The sequence below is a fragment of the Salvelinus namaycush genome, chromosome 34 (genome assembly GCF_016432855.1).
Source record: "Salvelinus namaycush isolate Seneca chromosome 34, SaNama_1.0, whole genome shotgun sequence".
NCBI classification, from domain to species: Eukaryota; Metazoa; Chordata; class Actinopteri; order Salmoniformes; family Salmonidae; genus Salvelinus; species Salvelinus namaycush.
In genome coordinates, this window is record NC_052340.1 from 10,118,862 (window position 1) to 10,136,579 (window position 17,718).

The 17,718-nt window shown below is 42.2% G+C and overlaps 1 protein-coding gene across 1 annotated transcript; it reads right to left on the minus strand.

Moving 5' to 3' along the window:
• Positions 1 to 1,460: 1,460 nt before the first annotated feature.
• Positions 1,461 to 8,792, minus strand: LOC120029100. The gene is made up of 9 exons (XM_038974401.1): positions 8,451 to 8,792; positions 8,132 to 8,209; positions 7,862 to 7,897; positions 7,338 to 7,396; positions 6,926 to 7,004; positions 6,458 to 6,586; positions 5,765 to 5,944; positions 4,557 to 5,349; positions 1,461 to 3,750 (listed from the first exon to the last, which is right to left on the minus strand). The coding sequence occupies exons 1-9, from the start codon at positions 8,547 to 8,549 to the stop codon at positions 3,635 to 3,637; spliced, it is 1,569 nt and encodes a 522-aa protein (XP_038830329.1). The 5' UTR covers positions 8,550 to 8,792; the 3' UTR covers positions 1,461 to 3,634.
• Positions 8,793 to 17,718: the final 8,926 nt, after the last annotated feature.

The window sequence follows — 17,718 nt, forward strand, 5'->3', positions numbered from 1 at the left end:
TCTCACTTTCTCTCTGGTTCATGTAGTCACACTTTAACCGTCCTCCTGGTGTGAATGATTTCACAGGTTGTTAGCTTTAATGTCTGAAGTCTTTAACATTTAATCACAGCTCATTACATGGTAATGGCATATTGTGTCCCAAATGGCAACCTATTCCCTTTCTAATGCAGTACTTTTGACCAGAACTCTATGGGCCATAATCTCGATTAACCCAGAACTATAGTGTCATGTAATTTGTCAGCTGCTCGATTAAATTCTGGGCCCATACGTGTTGAGAAGAGATGAAGATATGCTAGAGAGGGGAGCAGAACCCTATTCGCATGTTACAGGCCAAATGTCCCCCCTCACAGCAAAATATGAAAGATGCGAACACCTGAGAAATCAGGATTTGTACAAATAACCAGCGCCAGAACTACCGCTGCTCATTTTCCTCCGCATTCAGTCCCGTACAGATTCTCTCGGTTTACATGAATAATCTTTCCACGAGAGATTATATGGACCACACTAAAAAGTAGTGCACTACTTGGCACGCGTACACACTAACGGTCCGAGGACGTGATGTCGGACACGCTGAAGCCTGTTAGGGACAGACATTTACCATTTCAATGGTTACGTCCACAATGGTACACTATTGCCTATGTAGTGCACCTTTAAAAAAAATATGTAGTGTATGATTGTCTCATCGTTGCAACTCCCCAACGGGTTCGGGAGAGGCGAAGGTCGATTTCATGCGTCCTCCGAAACATGACCCGTCAAGCCCTGCTTCTTAACACCCACTCGCTTAACCTGGAAGCCAGCTGCAGCAATGTGTCGGAAGAAACACAGTTCAACTGACTACCGAGGTCACCCTTCAGGCACCCGGCCTGCCACAAGGAGTCGCTAGAGCGTGATGAGCCAAGTAAAGGCCCCCCGGCCAAAACCCTCCCCTAACCCGGATGGCGCTGGGCCAAATTGTGCGCCGCCCTATAGGAATCGCGGTCACCGCCAGTTGTGACACAGCCTGGGATCGACCCCCAGGCTGTTGTGACGCCGCAACACTGCGATCAGTGCCTTAGACCGCTGCGCCGCGCAGGAGGCCAGTGCACTATTTTTGACAAGGGCCTAAGGGAGCCAATCATTGACAGATACACTGAGTCTAAAAAACATTAAGAAACACCTGCTCTTTCCATGACAGACTGATCCAGGTGAAAACTATGATCCCTTATTGATGTCACCTGTTAAATCCACTTCAATCAGTGTAGATGAAGAGGAAGAGACAGGTTAAAGAATAATTTTTAAGCCTAGAGACATGGATTGTGTATGTGTGCCATTCAGAGGGTGAATGGGCAAGACAAAAGATTTAAGTGCCTTTGAACGGGGTATGGTAGTAAGTGCCAGTTGCACCGGTTTGTGTCAAGAACTGCAACGCTGCTGGGTTTTTCACGCTCAACAGTTTCCCATGTGTATCAAGAATGGTCCACCACCCAAAGGACATCCAGCCAACTTGACACAACTGTGGGAAGCATCCCTGTGGGAACGCTTTCGACACCTTTGTAGAGTCCACGCCCTGAAAAATTGAGGCAGTTCTGAGGGCAAAAAGGGGTGCAACTCAATATTTGGAAGGTTTTCCTAATGTTTTGTACACTGTATATGGCTACAGCTGCTCCATTATGGTAACCACATCTATGGTGATTTTTGTGTTCATGGTTATAATTTCATTACTTAGAATAATGATCTTCAGTCATATCCTACTATGTATACATTAGTATTGTAAATAAGAGTATACACATCTACATCTGGTACAGGGTTACTAGTAAACATCACACAGTAGATAAAAACGAATAAAAAGCCTTCACAGGGTACTGCTGCTCCCAAGTGTTTTCATTACCTGCAGAGCAACATAATGTTCAATCGTTTTCTCGCACAAGGGAATTAATATCCTGTGGTTTTTCAAAGCATAGAAATAGAACCTCTCTAGTTCTGTGGTTGAAACGGTTAGCTTCCAACCAATAGCTTCATAGGAGTACACTGGCCGTAGTGTAGTAGGAGACGAGCAATAATCAACATACAAAACCTCTTTGTCCATGTCTTGATTCACTGCAGCCATCATATATTAAATAACTCACAAAACATGATAAAAAAATAAAAAAAACGATTTGCTACTAATCACACAACAGCATTTGATGGACTCGTACCCACTACTGCAACACAGTGCAACCGACAGCCTGTTGCTTACAACAGCAACTACACTCCCCTCCAGATTTATTTGGACAGCGAGGCTAAACCTTTTCATTTGGCTCTAAACTCCAGCATTTTCCATTTTAGATCACATGATTCATGAGGTGACAGCACAGAATGTCAGCTTGAGGGTATTTTCATACATATGTTTTAACATTTAGAAAGGAAAGCATTTTATCTAGTCCCCCCCCATTTTGAAGAATTCACTTAGTGTAAAAATAATCCAAAGTTAGGTATTTGGCTACATATTCCTTGAACTCTGTGACTACGTCAAGCTTCTGGCTCTACAATTTGTTGGATGCATTTGCAGTTTGTTTTGGTTGTGTTTCAGATTATATTTTGCCCAATAGGAAATGAATGGTGACTGGAGTAAATGTCTTTCTATGTGAGCAGATGTTTCTGAACACTTCCAAATGAATCCTGATAATGCCATGATTAAGACAAATCGTGAATGAATAATGATGAGTGAGAAGGTAACATAGGCTACAACAAAACATGCTAACCTCTCACTATTTCTAATAACAGGAGAGGTTAGTATTCACTCATTATTCACAATCCATGATTATCGATAATCATGGTAGCAGCCACATTAATGTAGAAGTGTTCAGAAATGTATTCTCTTCCTACAATAAAAGCTTGTAGGGTCACAAGCTTGATGTGGTCATTGATTGCAAAGGATTATGGGATCAAATACAAAACTTTTGACTACTTTAATACACTAAGTGAATTTGTCCAAATACTTCAAATGGAGAAGTAATTTCTAAAAGGTAAAACAGATATTTATGAAAATACCCTCAAATTAAAGGTTGCCTCATATGAAACACTTGATCTAAAATAAAAATTGTTAGCTTCACTGTCCAAATACATATTTAAAGGGATTACCTTAGATAAATGAACAGAAAATTAATTGAACGAAAACGCCATTGTCAATTCTGTCGGCCAACTAGTAAATGTGTTTTCTGGGGTTGAATTACATTTATTGTTGGAGCCACACCCGCAAATCTTGCTGGAAACCTTCATTTGGCAAGTCTGAATACCAACTACTTAGAAGTGCGTAGGAATGGCGTGCGTAGGAAAGGCGTACATTTCCTAAGTCTGAATCGGCCCCTACGAGAACATTTGAATGTGTAGTAAAATGGTATCATTGGTGGTGATTGTGAATGAGATCTGATTGAATGGGGTTTTGTACCATGGAGTGTTTTATGACAGTTGAAATACCAAAATATTCCTTAACTACCGGCGATAGAAGATGAATCTGAGGTCTCCTTACAAAAGAATCCATAAAATGCTCCGTTTCTTCAGCAGAGCAGTGTTATTAGGCAGATGGGAGTACCCTGCTTTTAGGTCCCAGAGTCCTCTCCTCTTACCTCCTCACAGGGCTAAAGACAAGACGGGTATAATAAACAGATGTCTGTTTCTACTCGTCGTCCTCTGTACTGGAACTGGGTGGTAGGAGGACACATTCCTGTCTTCGGCTCTTGGATGCCCTCCTCTTCCTCCTCCCTGGCATCTTCAGCCTCCTGTGGATCACATCTAAGACACAAAACACAACTAGACTTTTTAACCTTTTTAAGGCCCTCTGATCAATTTCCCCCCAAATGTTACATTTTTTAGGAACTCAGTCGGGGTCTCAACTTCAAAGTTCAATTTTGAAATGTGGTTGTGCATCAGCTTTTTTGCTCCATGTCAGTCGCTGATAGTGAGTCAATTAGTCCACGTCAGCTAACATTTTTTAGATTGCTAAGTTAGTTTAGCGGCTAGCTATCTAAACATGTTATCATGTTCGAATTACCGGCCAGTGGGCCCCTATAGATTTTGTTAGTCTCACTCAGATATCATATTCAACACTGCAAACATTTCTCTCCACCCCATGGCAAAATGTGTTGATTTACCTGAAATGAACACCAAAAACTATCCCCGTTGTCAAGAGGGGGGTCATTAAAATGTTTTGCTCACAATGTGGGTGTGTGTGTGTGTGGGGGTATGGATGTGGATGTGCAAACCCCCGAGCAACTGCGGCCCCTCGTGATGAGTTCATATTTTTGGTGTAGACATATTGTACGTGCGCACAATACCCACCACACACACGGGCATTCCTGTGGCGTTTCAGAAAGTTGCAGGTAAATACGAATCACTGATGCATTTTGTTGTTGTATTATGTTAATCTTAGGCAAATGAATAAATGCTCTAATAAGTTCAATCCATTTTTTTATAGTGTTGAATTCCTTTTTAATGTCTGCATTCTGTAATTCCGTCCACATTCTATGCAACGTGGATTTTATAGTGCCCTAAGAAGTGTGTGTTGGGGAGGGGGGTTGTTTAAACCCAAATGAACCCACCTGCCACCCTGTCGTAGTCCTGCTTGGGGTCATGCCAGTACATGCTGGGCGTTGTGCCACACTGGCGGTAAAGGCGGGTGTGCAGCACAGAGAGTGCCAGCAGCACCAGGAGGAAGCCCAACGCTGCTGCCGCCCACACCGCCTCGTCTGTCCGCGGAGTGGGCAGCATCCTGTCACCGGGTCCAGCCGCGGCGCCCCCTAGCGGAGCTACGGTCTCAGTGCACTCGCTGTGGCCCACCCTACCATCACAGTCTGCTCTCCTGTCCTGGCTGTTCGTCTGTGTGACAGCCAGCTGCTTGCGCCAACTCTGAGACAGAGCCTTTTTCCTCTTGGTTGGAGAGTTACGGGGCTGTGTCTCTCCCTCGTGTCTGCTGCTCTTCACCTCTCTCTCCTGGGTGTCTCGCATTTTCCCGCTCTGCCTCTTGTCCTCTGCTTCGTTCTGGTTCAGCCAGTCTGTTTCTCTCACTTTGCCTCGGGGCTCTTTTTCATTAGTGTAATTTTCTCTGCGGCGAGGTTGAGTCACTTTGAGTCCTTGGTCCGTATCTCTCTGTGTAACCCTCACTGTGGCTGGGCCCTGTGCTTCAGGTCTGTTCGGCTCGGTTTGGTCCAGGGTAGTCCTGTTGGTCTTGGTGACTGCTAGAGGCGGCACCACGGTGGTCTGTCTCTCTTTCTCCCTCCCCTCGGTCCCGAGTGCAGCTCGGCTCTTGCGGACCCTCCCTCTCCTCCAGTCTGTCACCTCCAACCGTCCATCCAGCAGCAGAGAGAGGGTCTCCTCACAGCACTGCTTCAGAGACTGGTGATGATCAACAAATAGGCACACTCAGTAAATCATACAGTCAAATCATCCTACGACAGCTTCAGGACATCATGTTACTTTACACCAGTGCTATTCAAAGTCGGGGTCGCGACCCTGGTTGTGGGAAAATTCGAGTGAGTTCGCCAAATACCTAAAATGTATATATTTTCAGAGTACAGAATAATATTTGATGTATATTGGTTATTTTAATTTGGATAAGAGAGATGAAAATGTAATGAATTGAAGGTCATTTGTTGATGTGAAAATCAAAATGTACAGATTTGAAGGTTGTTTCATTAGATTTGGGGTGGAATGTGGTCCCCACTGAAAAAGTTTGAATAGCACTGCGTTACGCTGTCTTTCAAACGTTCAAACATGCAGTGCCCTCTTCTCTCTCTGTCTTCTGGCTCACCTTCTTTGGGTATGCGTGTTTGTGATCCGCAGGATGGGTCAACAGCAAGTTATACTTCCTGTTTGGACCCACATCGCCACTGTTACCGTGTGCCGCTGTCAACTGCAGCCAATCACAGACCTCCGGCGTGGTCACCTGGGACAGCTCCAGAGTGCGACCCCAGGACACCAGCGCTAACGGCTTCAACAGGAGAGAGATTCAGTCACCACAGGGTCATGTTTAGTAGGCACCAAATGGGAAAAAAACTGATGTGCTTATCGAATAAGAAACGCTTGTTTTCCTCCTTGTTTTGTAACTGTGTGCCCTAATGAACACAACCCTCATTTCAATGACATGCCACTGAATATGTGTTCTACTGTGTTCCCCATTGCTACAAGGAACATTCTGGTGTCTTGTTTCACCGTCACGACTTTGTCTATGCATCTGTTGGGATGTCAATTGAATGCCCTGCTGTCACAGTAGACATGTTGTCGTCTGTTTTCAGTGTAATCTATAATCAGGTTCAACTAAGCCACTACGGAGTGCCATCGTGGGTTTTCTAGAATCCTATTGGTAAGGCGATGGTTCTATTGGGATATCAGCCAATTCACAAGCTAGTACAGAGTAGATGGTAAATGACTTCTACTGATATCTTAGTGTAAGTAAAGGTAATGTTTCCTTTGAGACTGTCTTTATCGTGTGTGTGTGACTCACCCGGTGTGTGCTGAGGTCAGGGTGTGGCGTTATGATGTAGTCAGACAGACAGCGGTGGCCCAGGACAGACAGCAGGTCACGCTGACGAACAGGAGCACACGGATGGTACAGTAACACTGTTGCTCCATGCTGCAAACACACACACACACACACACACACACACACACACACACACACACACACACACACACACACACACACACACACACACACACACACACACACACACACACACACACACACACACCCCATCATCAGTAGATGCTGATTAGAGTTGGACAATCAGTTATGGCAATACTGGACTAATGAAAAATATTAGCTATCTCTGTGAGGTTGGTTGTGTGTGTGTGTGTGTGTGTGTGTGTGTGTGTGTGTGTGTGTGTGTGTGTGTGTGTGTGTGTGTGTGTGTGTGTGTGTGTGTGTGTGTGTGTGTGTGTGTGTGTGTGCGGTCATGGTTTTAGTGGTTACCTGCAGGTTATTGAGCCAGCGTTGAGGGGGGCAGTACAGGTACTCTCCACTCTCTGCCCCTACAGTCCGGTGAGCTCCACTATACAAACCACCCACATAATGACAGTATTGCAAATGGAACCCAACACAGGAATTGACATTACCGTAAGCTCTCAGAGGCACTTGTCCATCATGCAGGTCAGGAGCTGTTTCTATTTATGGTTGTCACTTGCCCAGAAAATGTATTTGGCTGTTTACATACATTTATTACATTGTCACATTAAAGAGTTATTACAAAGTAATATTTAACAGCCTGTCATATTTAACTGACAATGGGATTTGACACATGTTCCCAGGTGAGTGTGTATTTTGTGTACTTGGTGATGTAACACTTCCTGTGTGTGTGTGTGTGTGTGTGTCTGCAGCATCTTACCTGTTGGGGATAGTGTGATTGTAGGTGATGGGTGTGTCCATGCAGACGTGCTCAATCGGCTGAGGTCAGACAGGAAAAGAGGGCAGACATATCAGCGCCATGAGCAGATACAAATGTCATGAAGAGACCAGGCGTGATTTCTCATTCTACATGTCCGAGAGGCATGTTTAGTTCTACATAATACATCTCTATGTGAACGTTCTGCAACGCTGTGCCCTGCTGAACGGGGCCCAGGATTAGGCGACGTCAGCATCCTATCGTTCCAGACAGAAACACTGTGATATGTTGTCTTGTTGCTGCCTCTGAGGGATACATATTTTTTATTTTTTATGATTGAATTACATTTAATTGAACAATCAGGTCATGTGTGGATCTTTGATAGTATTTTTGTGTAAAGAATCAGTCGCTCTAAAGACTCATCACTATCAGTAATAGCTACACTAAAGGGTTTGGAAAGAATGTGTTCATAACGAAAGATAATGCTAGCTCATTGTGCTTTCTGTTTGACAAGTTGATTGATTTACCTGTGGGGGATACTCTGTGTCAATGCTAGGAATCTTCTGCAAACAGAGGAGAGAGACCTGGTTTGCACTGTGTTCCAGCAATGGATTTGCTCGGGGAAATGCACACAACAAATGCACAATACGAAGCCAAGTGCACAAGATAAATAGGCGACCTAATCAGAAATGCTCAAGTTTACATGTAACTCATGCTTACAGTAGTTTACTACTAGTCGGTTTGTATGTTATGTGGAACAGTGGTTCAATAGATCAAGTGGTTAGCTCCATGGTTACCTGGGTAGTGGACTCTGGCCAGGAAATCACAGGACAGCTCCATACAACTGATGGGGGCAGGTCTCTCGACAGCAAGAGCTGTCAGTCACAGAAAACACATCATACAGACACAACACTGCCACAGTTTGCTTGCTGTCTAGAGTGGTAACATACAATCGATGGCACATATATTAATCATGTCATTGCATTGTGATAGCTATGGTTTTTCTTCATGGTCGTTGTTCAGATCGTCTAGCAATTATACTTGAAGCAGGCAATACAAAGTCAAGTGAAGTGACATATGGCAGTATAAAACAGTCCAGAATGAGTCACAGTGTACCTTCCCATTGTCACAGGCTTGCCACATCGACCTAGCAGCACAAGACAGAACCAAGAACAGCCACAGTCTGGACAGCAGAGTCGCCACCCGTGGAGACATTCTGCTGCACACAATGGAGAGTGCGCTAGTCACGGCGCTGTGATGATCTTCTGAGATGTATCATTTGAGGTCATCTCTTAAGCTAAATACATTTTGTTTTTCAGAACAACCATTAGTCAACGTGTGGATCATCCCATCCATCTACCTCCCACGGCTAGGACCATCAACGCGATCTACTGCAAGCCCTCTCCAGTGCAAAGCGAGGCACTGATGCTATTACAGCAGAGGTTTCCGCCAAAATACAGTATTCCAAGATCTCCTTTTTTACCATCGTGCCATTAACACTGGCTACGGCAAACCAAAGGGGACATAAAATGTAGGTTCTTTGTCCATGGTTTCTACTAATTTCTACCACATGGCGGCGCCAAAGTATCACGTAACCATCTGAACGCTGAACACTTGCGGGCAGCAAATTTGAGACCAGTGCCGGGCTGCCCGCAAATGTTAATGTGGAAATCCCTATGGGAAATCCACACCTCAAAATTAATCTTCAAAATGTGATTGATAGGATGAACAAATACTTTCAATTACAATTACATGTAGTGAGTAGGCTTATAGAATGTGGTGTCCTCTCATCATTCCCCAAATGTTTGACCAGAAAGGTTATGCCTAAATGTAGGCAACCTTGCCGCGAAAATGAGAGTAGTTCCTCCCGTTTAATTTGCTTCTGTTTGGTTCCTAGTGAATACACCCCAGTGTAAAATTGACTAAATTTGATCCCTTCAATACTATACCACAATGAATTTGATTGATTAGAAATTCTTTACCCACTTTAAAGCGCCAGGCAGCTACTTGCATTCTGTGCTTTTATACCACACAGTCCTACTCAATTCCGAATTTTATTTTATTATTATATTTGTCACCCCTACGAAATTTATTATTTAGGTTGGGCCTGGTCTTGAGGCACCAGTTTGTGTTTTGGGAATGGAAAAAAGTTGAGCAAGGGTTGAAAGGAAAACTGAGAAACACCACTATCTCCTCTCACTCATTCCATTTTGTGTGATCATAACCAGAACGAAATATTTTATTATAATAAGAATCATAATAATAAGAATAATTCAATTAATTTGTAAAGCACTTTTCTCATACACAAGGCACAAAAAAGCAATAAAACAATCCAAAACACAGAACACAGACAACATTCAAAGCTACACTACATTACCAAAAATTATGTGGACACCTGCTCGTCGAACATCTCATTCCAAAATCATGGGCATTAATATGGAGTTGGTCCCCCCTTTGCTGCTGTAACAGCCTCCACTCTTCTGGGAAGGCGTTCCACAAGATGTTGGAACATTTCTGCGGAGACTTGCTTCCATTTGGCCACAAGAGCATTAGTGAGGTCGGGCACTGATGTTGGGTGATTAGGCCTGGCTAGGAGTTGGGGTTCCAATTCATCCCAAAGGTGTTCGATGGGGTTGAGGTCAGGGCTCTGTGCAGGCCAGTCAAGTTCTTCCACACCGATCTCGACAAACCCTTTCTGTATGGACCTCACTTTGTGCATGGGGGCATTGTCTTGCTGAAACAGAAAAGGGCCTTCCTCAAACTGTTGCCACTAAGTTGGAAGCACAGAATTGTCTTGAATGTCATTGTATGCTGTAGGGTTAAAACTTCCCTTCACTGGAACTAAGGGGCCTAGCCCAAACCATGAAAAACAGTCCCAGACCATTATTACTCCTCCACCAAACTTTACAGTTGGCACTATGCATTCGAGCAGGTAGCGTTCTCCTGGCATCCGCCAAACCCAGATTCGAACTGCCAGATGATGAAGCTTAATTCATCACGCCAGATAACGGATTTTCATTGCTCCAGAGTCCAATGGCGGCAAATTTAACACCACTCCAGCCAATGCTAGGCATTGGGCATGGTGATCTTAGGCTTGTGTGCAGCTGCTCAGCCATGGAATCCCATTTCATGAAGCTCCCAACGAACAGTTCTTGTGCTGACATTGCTTCCAGAGGCAGTGTAGAACTCAGTAGTGAGTGTTGCAACCGAGGACATACGATTTTTACACGCTTCAGCGTCGGCAGTCCCGTTCTGTGAGCTTGTATGGCATACCACTTTGCAGCTGAGCTGTTGTTGCTCCTAGATGTTTCCACTTCACAATAACAGCACTTACAGTTAACTGGGCAGCTCTAGCAGGGCAGAAATTTGACGAACTGACTTGTTGGAAAGGAGGCATCCTATGACGGTGTCACGTTGAAAGTCACTGAGTTATTCAGTACGGGCCATTCTACTGCCAATGTTTGTCTATGGAGATTGCATGGCCATGTGCTCGATTTTATACATCTGTCAGCCACGGGTGTGGCTGAAATAGGCATATCAACTAATTTGAAGGGGTGTCCACATACTTTATTCCATGGTCATTCGTAACTTTATTCAATGCATTCATTTGGTCAGGGCGTCCTCCTGCATTTCATTGTTAAATCTTATCATTGCATATTTATGCCCATGCTTCAGCCTATTTATTTATAGCACCTATGCTGCATCAGTTGGCCTACAAGTGATAATGCTTATTACTAAATAGCACACCTGCCTGATAATATGGACCAATATATGATATTGGGCTCATTTATAGAGGGGAAGTATTTATTTTAAATGGTATCATTATCATTTACATTTTTATTCATTTTGGAGTAGAAAAATCTATGTCAGAAATGTAAGTAATCAGCCTCTCTGATTCCAGGTTGTCCAACACAAGACTTGTATAATTTTATTAATAATATAAACTTCAGCCTAATTAGACCTGATTTCCTATAAGACCTCATTTGCGAAGATGTCTTGTCTATATATCGTTGTCAAAACAAGTCTGAGGCGCTGCGTGCTAATGGTTAGTTCTGGTGAGCGATTGGATAGCATGCACTGCAGCACACTGGGCAGCTGTGTTTCAGATAATTTGATTACTGCCAGGGGTGATTAGACTGCGCTAGGCAGTGGTCTCATGTGGGCATGAATGTAATCCAAACCCAACCTTCATGTAAATCGTGATGATCTCAGTTACACAAATCTCACAGAAATTAGCCTACTTACACTTTTTAGTCAATTTTAGCATTGGAATAAATGTTTCTGACTAATATCAATGCCACATAGGCCGTTTTCAACCAGAGAAGTTGATTTTTGCCTTCAGTTGTTGCTATTTAAAGTAATACATACAAATATTGGTATTTGAGTTTTGATTGGGCTATATTGACTAAAATATCAGCAAAGTGTTGGATGTACAGCTATTTCTTTTAAAATGCCCCAGACCCCCTTACAGGGTGTTGACCTTGGAACCCACATCCATACCCACACATACAGTCAAATTGTACAATCGGCCCCAGCCTTTTGGGAGCCCTAAGCGAGATTTGGTTGGTAGGCACCTGTACTTTGCGGGCAAAACATTTGACTGGCCCCCTGTCTTGATGGCAGAGAGAAACATTTTAGTTTTACAGTTAATTTCCTGCAATTCTTTTTCTGCGTTTTCTGCAGTTCTACTCATTTTGCCATGGGGTGGAGAGCAGTTTTAAAGCATTTTTTTTTCAGTTATAAAGCACATTTCCTGCAATTCTACACATTTTGCCATTACTTGTGCCATGTTAATATGATGTCTGAGTGAGGGGGACTAACAAATTCAATGGGGGCCCCCTGGAGGTCAGGCCCCCTTGACACGCCCGTCGTGCTAATTGAGTGGCGGACATAACAACAGAAAAACTACTGAAAGACAACCACATTTCGAAATTGCACCCTGTGTGTTCTACTTTTCTAACTCTCAACAGTATATTTATTTATTTATTTATTTATTTATTTATTTATTTATTTATTTATTTATTATTCATATTTTTGGTCGTGGGCCCCGTTTTTGGAAATTGATCATCAGGCCTACAAAAGGTGGGCCAACCCTGCTTTATGGTCAGAGTGGGATCTCTGGTACTTTTAGAGAAATGGCCCAATTTGTAAGCATTACCACAGATCTAGGTGTTGTGGTGGAGAAAAAACCCCAGCCAGGCTTATGCATTTCCTCAGGTTTTTTATCCATTCCCTCTGATTTTTTATCTGTTCCCTCTGATTTTTATCCATTGCCTCAGAATTTTGATCCATTCCCTCAGATGTTTTATCTGTTACCTCAGATTTTTTATGAATTTCCTCACTTTTTATTCGAGCCCTCTTCTTCTTATGTAGGCTACCATGACAGTTCTACTTGGCCACAGCATATTGCAGCCTAAATGTAATTCTATTTAGTTAATTACATGTTTCAAAAGGTGATGAGCCTATTTCCAGTTTGTGTTTCATTCCCTCATGTTCCCTCATTCCGTCAAGTTCCCATGAAGCTACAGTTGTAGTAGGAAGTTTACATACACCTTAGCCAAATACATTTAAACTCAGTTTTTCACAATTCCTGACATTTAATCCAAGAAAAAAATCCGTCTTAGGTCAGTTAGGATCACCACTTTATTTTAAGAATGTGAAATGTCAGAATAATAGTAGAGAGAATGATATATTTAAGCTTTTATTTCTTTCATCACATTCCCAGTGGGTCAGAAGTTTACATACACTCAATTAGTATTTGGTAGCATAGCGTAATTAGTATTTGGTAGCATACATTGTTTAACTTGGGTCAAATGTTTTGGAAAGCCTTCCACAAGCTTCCCACAATAAGTTGGGTGAATTTTGGCCCATTCCTCCTGACAGAGCTGGTGTAACTGAATCAGGTTTGTAGGCCTCCTTGCTCGCACATGCTTTTTCAGTTCTGCCCACAAATTTTCTATGGGATTGAGGTCAGGGCTTTGTGATGGCCACTCTAATACCTTGACTTTGTTGTCCTTAAGCCATTTTGCCACAACTTTGGAAGTATGCTTGGGGTCATTGTCCATTTGAAAGACCTATTTGCGACCAAGCTTTAACTTCCTGACTGATCTCTTGAGATGTTGCTTCAATATATCCACATAATTGTCCTGCCTCATGATGCCATCAATTTCGTAGAGTGCACCAGTCCCTCCTGCAGCAAAGCACCCCCACAACATGATGCTGCCACCCCTGTGCTACACGGTTGGGATGGTGTTCTTCGGCTTGCAAGCGTTCCCCTTTTTCCGCCAGACAAAACGATGGTCATTATGGACAAACAGTTCTATTTTTGTTTCATCAGACCAGAGGATATTTCTCCAAAAAGTATGATCTTTGTCCCCATGTGCAGTTGCAATCCGTAGTCTGGCTTTTTTATGGTGGTTTTGGAGCAGTGGCTTCTTCCTTGCTGAGCGGCCTTTCAGGTTATGTCGATATAGGACTCGTTTTACTGTGGATATAGATACTTTTGTACCTGTTTCCTCCAGCATCTTCACAAGGTCCTTTGCTGTTGTTCTGGGATTGGTTTGCACTTTTCGCCCCAAAGTACGTTCATCTCTAGGAGACAGAACGTGCCTCCTTCCTGAGCGGTATGACGTCTGTGTGGTCCCATGGTGTTTATACTTGCGTACTGTTGTTTGTACAGATGAATGTGGTACCTGCAGGCATTTGGAAATTGCTCCCAAGGATGAACCAGACTTGTGGAGGTCTAGAATTGTTTTTCTGAGGTCTTGGCTGATTTCTTTTCATTTACCCATGATGTCAAGCAAAGACAGTCCATGAAATACATCCACAGGTACACCTCCAATTGACTCAAATGATGTCAATTAGCCTATCAGAAGCTTCTAAAGCCATGACATCATTTTCTGGAATTTTCCAAGCTGTTTCAAGGCACAGTCAACTTAGTGTATGTAAACTTCTGACCCACTGGAATTGTGATACAGTGAATTATAAGTGAAATAATCTGTCTGTAAACAATTTTGGGAAAAAATACTTGTGTCATGCACAAAGTAGATGTCCTAACCGACTTTCCAAAACGATAGTTTGTTAACAAGAAATTTGTGGAGTGGTTGAAAAACTAGTTTTAATGATTCCAACCTAAGTGTATGTAAACTTCCGACTTCAACTGTATAGGGGAAAACTGGGCTAAAATGTAACACGAGTTAGTTGTAACAGATAAGCCTACATTATTCAGTCTGTATCAAATCAATAGACTTTCTCACTGTCTATTACCGGAGTGTACTTCTGTCTGGCAATGATTCACAGCGAATCATGCTACAAAACATGTTGCGGCGGGACACAAGATGCTTGCAAATTTTTTAATATTGACAAGTAGCAGTTGAGGTGCAAGTGCGTGTCATCTCAATCCTCAGTTTGCCCCAAACAGTGGCAGACTTGAGTGATCACTATCAAACACATCAACAAGTGTGCTTTCAACATAACATTGGTGAGGTATTGTCTCATGTAAACAAGTCCGAGACTGCGTAATGTGGGCAGGTCTGTCTCACTGTCTGTAGGTTCTGTTACTACGTTTGGATAGAGCGATCAGTGCAGCTGTTTCTCTGTGCATAACAATTCTCCCTAGGTGTTCCCACCCCGTGTTAGTGGGCATGATTGAAATCATAACCCAATCCTCAAATGGATCTAGGAAAGTAATAGCTTCTGTAAATCTCTCAAATCTCCATTTTGGAAAACACTGACTTTATGACCAAAATTATGCTATTTACATTTGGAGTCACTTTAATAAAAAAAATGAATCAATGTTTCTGACTAATATCGATGCAACATAGATCTTTTTCAACCAGACAAGTTGTTTTTGGACTTCAACTGCCTTTTAAGTTAATTAGGTATTAGAAATGAGTCATTTCAAAACCATGTATCTATCTCTGCTGCATCTCAAGTTATAAATGATGTGGTTAACTGTATGGATAAAAGGCAACATTCTGCTGCCCTTTTCATTGACTTATCAAAGGCTTTCGATACTGTTGATCACTCACTGCTAATTCAGAGGCTTTCCTCAATTGGCCTAGACCAGGCTGCATGTAACTGGTTTAAAAATTACCTGACAGATAGAACTCAATGTGTATCTATTGATGGTGTTTAATCAGGTTTCCTGGATATTACGAAAGATATCCCGCAGGGGTCGATTCTGGGTCCTGCACTGTTTACATGAACAATATTGACTTGTCTGTAAAAAACTGTAACCTGCACTGGTATGCCGATGATACTGTTGTGCATGCTACTGCCCCAATAGTTGACCAGGCTCTATCTGAACTACAGTCTGCTTTCATTGTATTACAGAAAAACTTTAGTGACCTGAAATTAGTATTGAATGCTGATAAAACTAAGTATATGTTCTCTAGAGCGCATAAAAATAAGCTTATGTACTTTGGATGGTGTCCATATTGATCATGTCCCTGCTTACAAAAATCTGGGCATCTGCATAGATGAAAGCTGTCTTTTAAAAAGCATATCGATGAGTTAGTAAAGACGCTGAGAATAAAAATGGGCTTCTTCTATAGAAATAGGTCCTGCCTCTCGCTAAATAGTAGGACGCAGATTATTTAGTCAACGTTCCTATCGGTCCTAGACTATGGCGACCTCATCTATGTGAATGCAGCTGCCACTTCATTAAAGCTGTTAGATGCAGTTTATCACTGCATTCTCCAGCAGAAAGTTGGTTGGCCCTCTTTGATGTCACGTAGGTTGATACGTTGCTATTTTTTCATTTATAAAGCCCTTTATCAAAAGTCCTGCTGTAGCTAACATCTTTACTTTAGACATACAAGTTACTACCTCCCGGTCTCAGGGATGGCTAACTCTAGAAATTCCTTTGGTCTTGTAAGAAATTGTAATAGATACTGGAAATTTGTAATAACAACTTCTCAACATAAGCTATCTTTTATACAAAATGCACACACCCCCTCTTTCCTTTGGACATATGCTGGTCTCATTAGACACCAACCACCGACACACACAACTCCCCTCCCCCATGACAACCACAGACACACACAACTCAAGGTTGGAGCACAAGACAAAGAACTATCTCAAGAACCAATGGAACGTTGATACCAGGCCTGATCAGGACTACCCACGACCCAGATCGACCAATCAGAAGGCCAGACTACAAGATCAACCTACTTTGCTTGTTGCCTATATAATCTGTATGAACTGTTTAGAGCGCTCTCTTTCCCGACGATTCCATACGAGTCAGACAGAAGGGGCCGTGCTGCACGATATACTAAGATATTTTTACATGTGATTAAACGGCCTTATTATACAAATATCCACCTCGTCCTATGTCTCCACTTGATCTCCTGTCTCCAGTAAACGTTTTATCAACAGTCTCTAGGGTGTTCTGTAAATCACCGTTTAGTTTTCTTGCACCTTATTTGTGGAACAATCTTCAAAATGTTCTTGAATTTGATGTTTTGGTGCCTCTCATGCAATTCAGAAGGCTGATTGAGGACCTTATTACTGATGAATGTGTTTGTTTTTTATGACCTTGTTTTTCTTTCTGCTTGCATTTTGTGGTCATATTAATGTGTGTATTTTCTGTCATTGATGTAATTCAGGGTTGATCTGTAAAAGAGACCTTGGTCTCAGTATGACTCCCTGATAAATTAAAGGTTAAATGAAATTAAAATAAAATAAATGTAGCCTACTAGCCAAGTGTTGTGAAAGGTAGACTACACAAATAGAATAATATGTTTTTAACATTTACTGTACATAAAGAAGGGGTGGTGGCTTACTGAACTGTTACAGTTAGACCAATGGTTTAAAGTAATACAGAAAAATATGGTATTTGAGTTGTGATTGGGGTATATTGACTGAAATATCAAGTGTTGGGTTTTCCCTGTAACATTCACCAGAAACAACCATTTCACAGCTACGATATGCTTTAAATAAATGCCCCAGGATCCCCCATTGACCCTGACCCCAAGTTACACCTTTGGTTGGCCTACATAACCCTTTAAATTCTAACCAAACAATGTCCATAATTTGCCCCTTGGCTGTAGTTCAGAGATCAATTTTAGCACTTCAAGATATCACAATAAAAAATTGTATTCAGCGCAATACTGTGTGTCATCACGCGCCTTATTTTGCGCAAGGCACACCTGACCATACTGACAGGTGTAATGTTTTGACAATTATATGTTTATACACTTATTGTTTTTGTTTGTTTTTTGTACCTCCATGTACTGTGAGAAGAGATAATACATTTGGACAAACTATACAAAAACGTATTATATAGATCAGACATAAACAATATATATTTTTAAAGATATTAGGCTAATGTTCTACATGCAAGGTGAAAGGTCAGCCCATTACTGTGAAAAACGGATTTACC

What these genes read in the sequence shown, in the direction of transcription:
- LOC120029100 (XM_038974401.1), bottom strand. Translation starts at nt 8,549, where the DNA reads ATGTCTCCACGGGTGGCGACTCTGCTGTCCAGACTGTGGCTGTTCTTG. An exon ending in AAGCCTGTGACAATGGGAAG is followed by an intron (nt 8,210 to 8,450) that starts GTACACTGTGAC and finishes TGTGACTGACAG; the next exon opens with CTCTTGCTGTCGAGAGACCT. An exon ending in ACACAGAGTATCCCCCACAG is followed by an intron (nt 7,397 to 7,861) that starts GTAAATCAATCA and finishes GTCTGACCTCAG; the next exon opens with CCGATTGAGCACGTCTGCAT.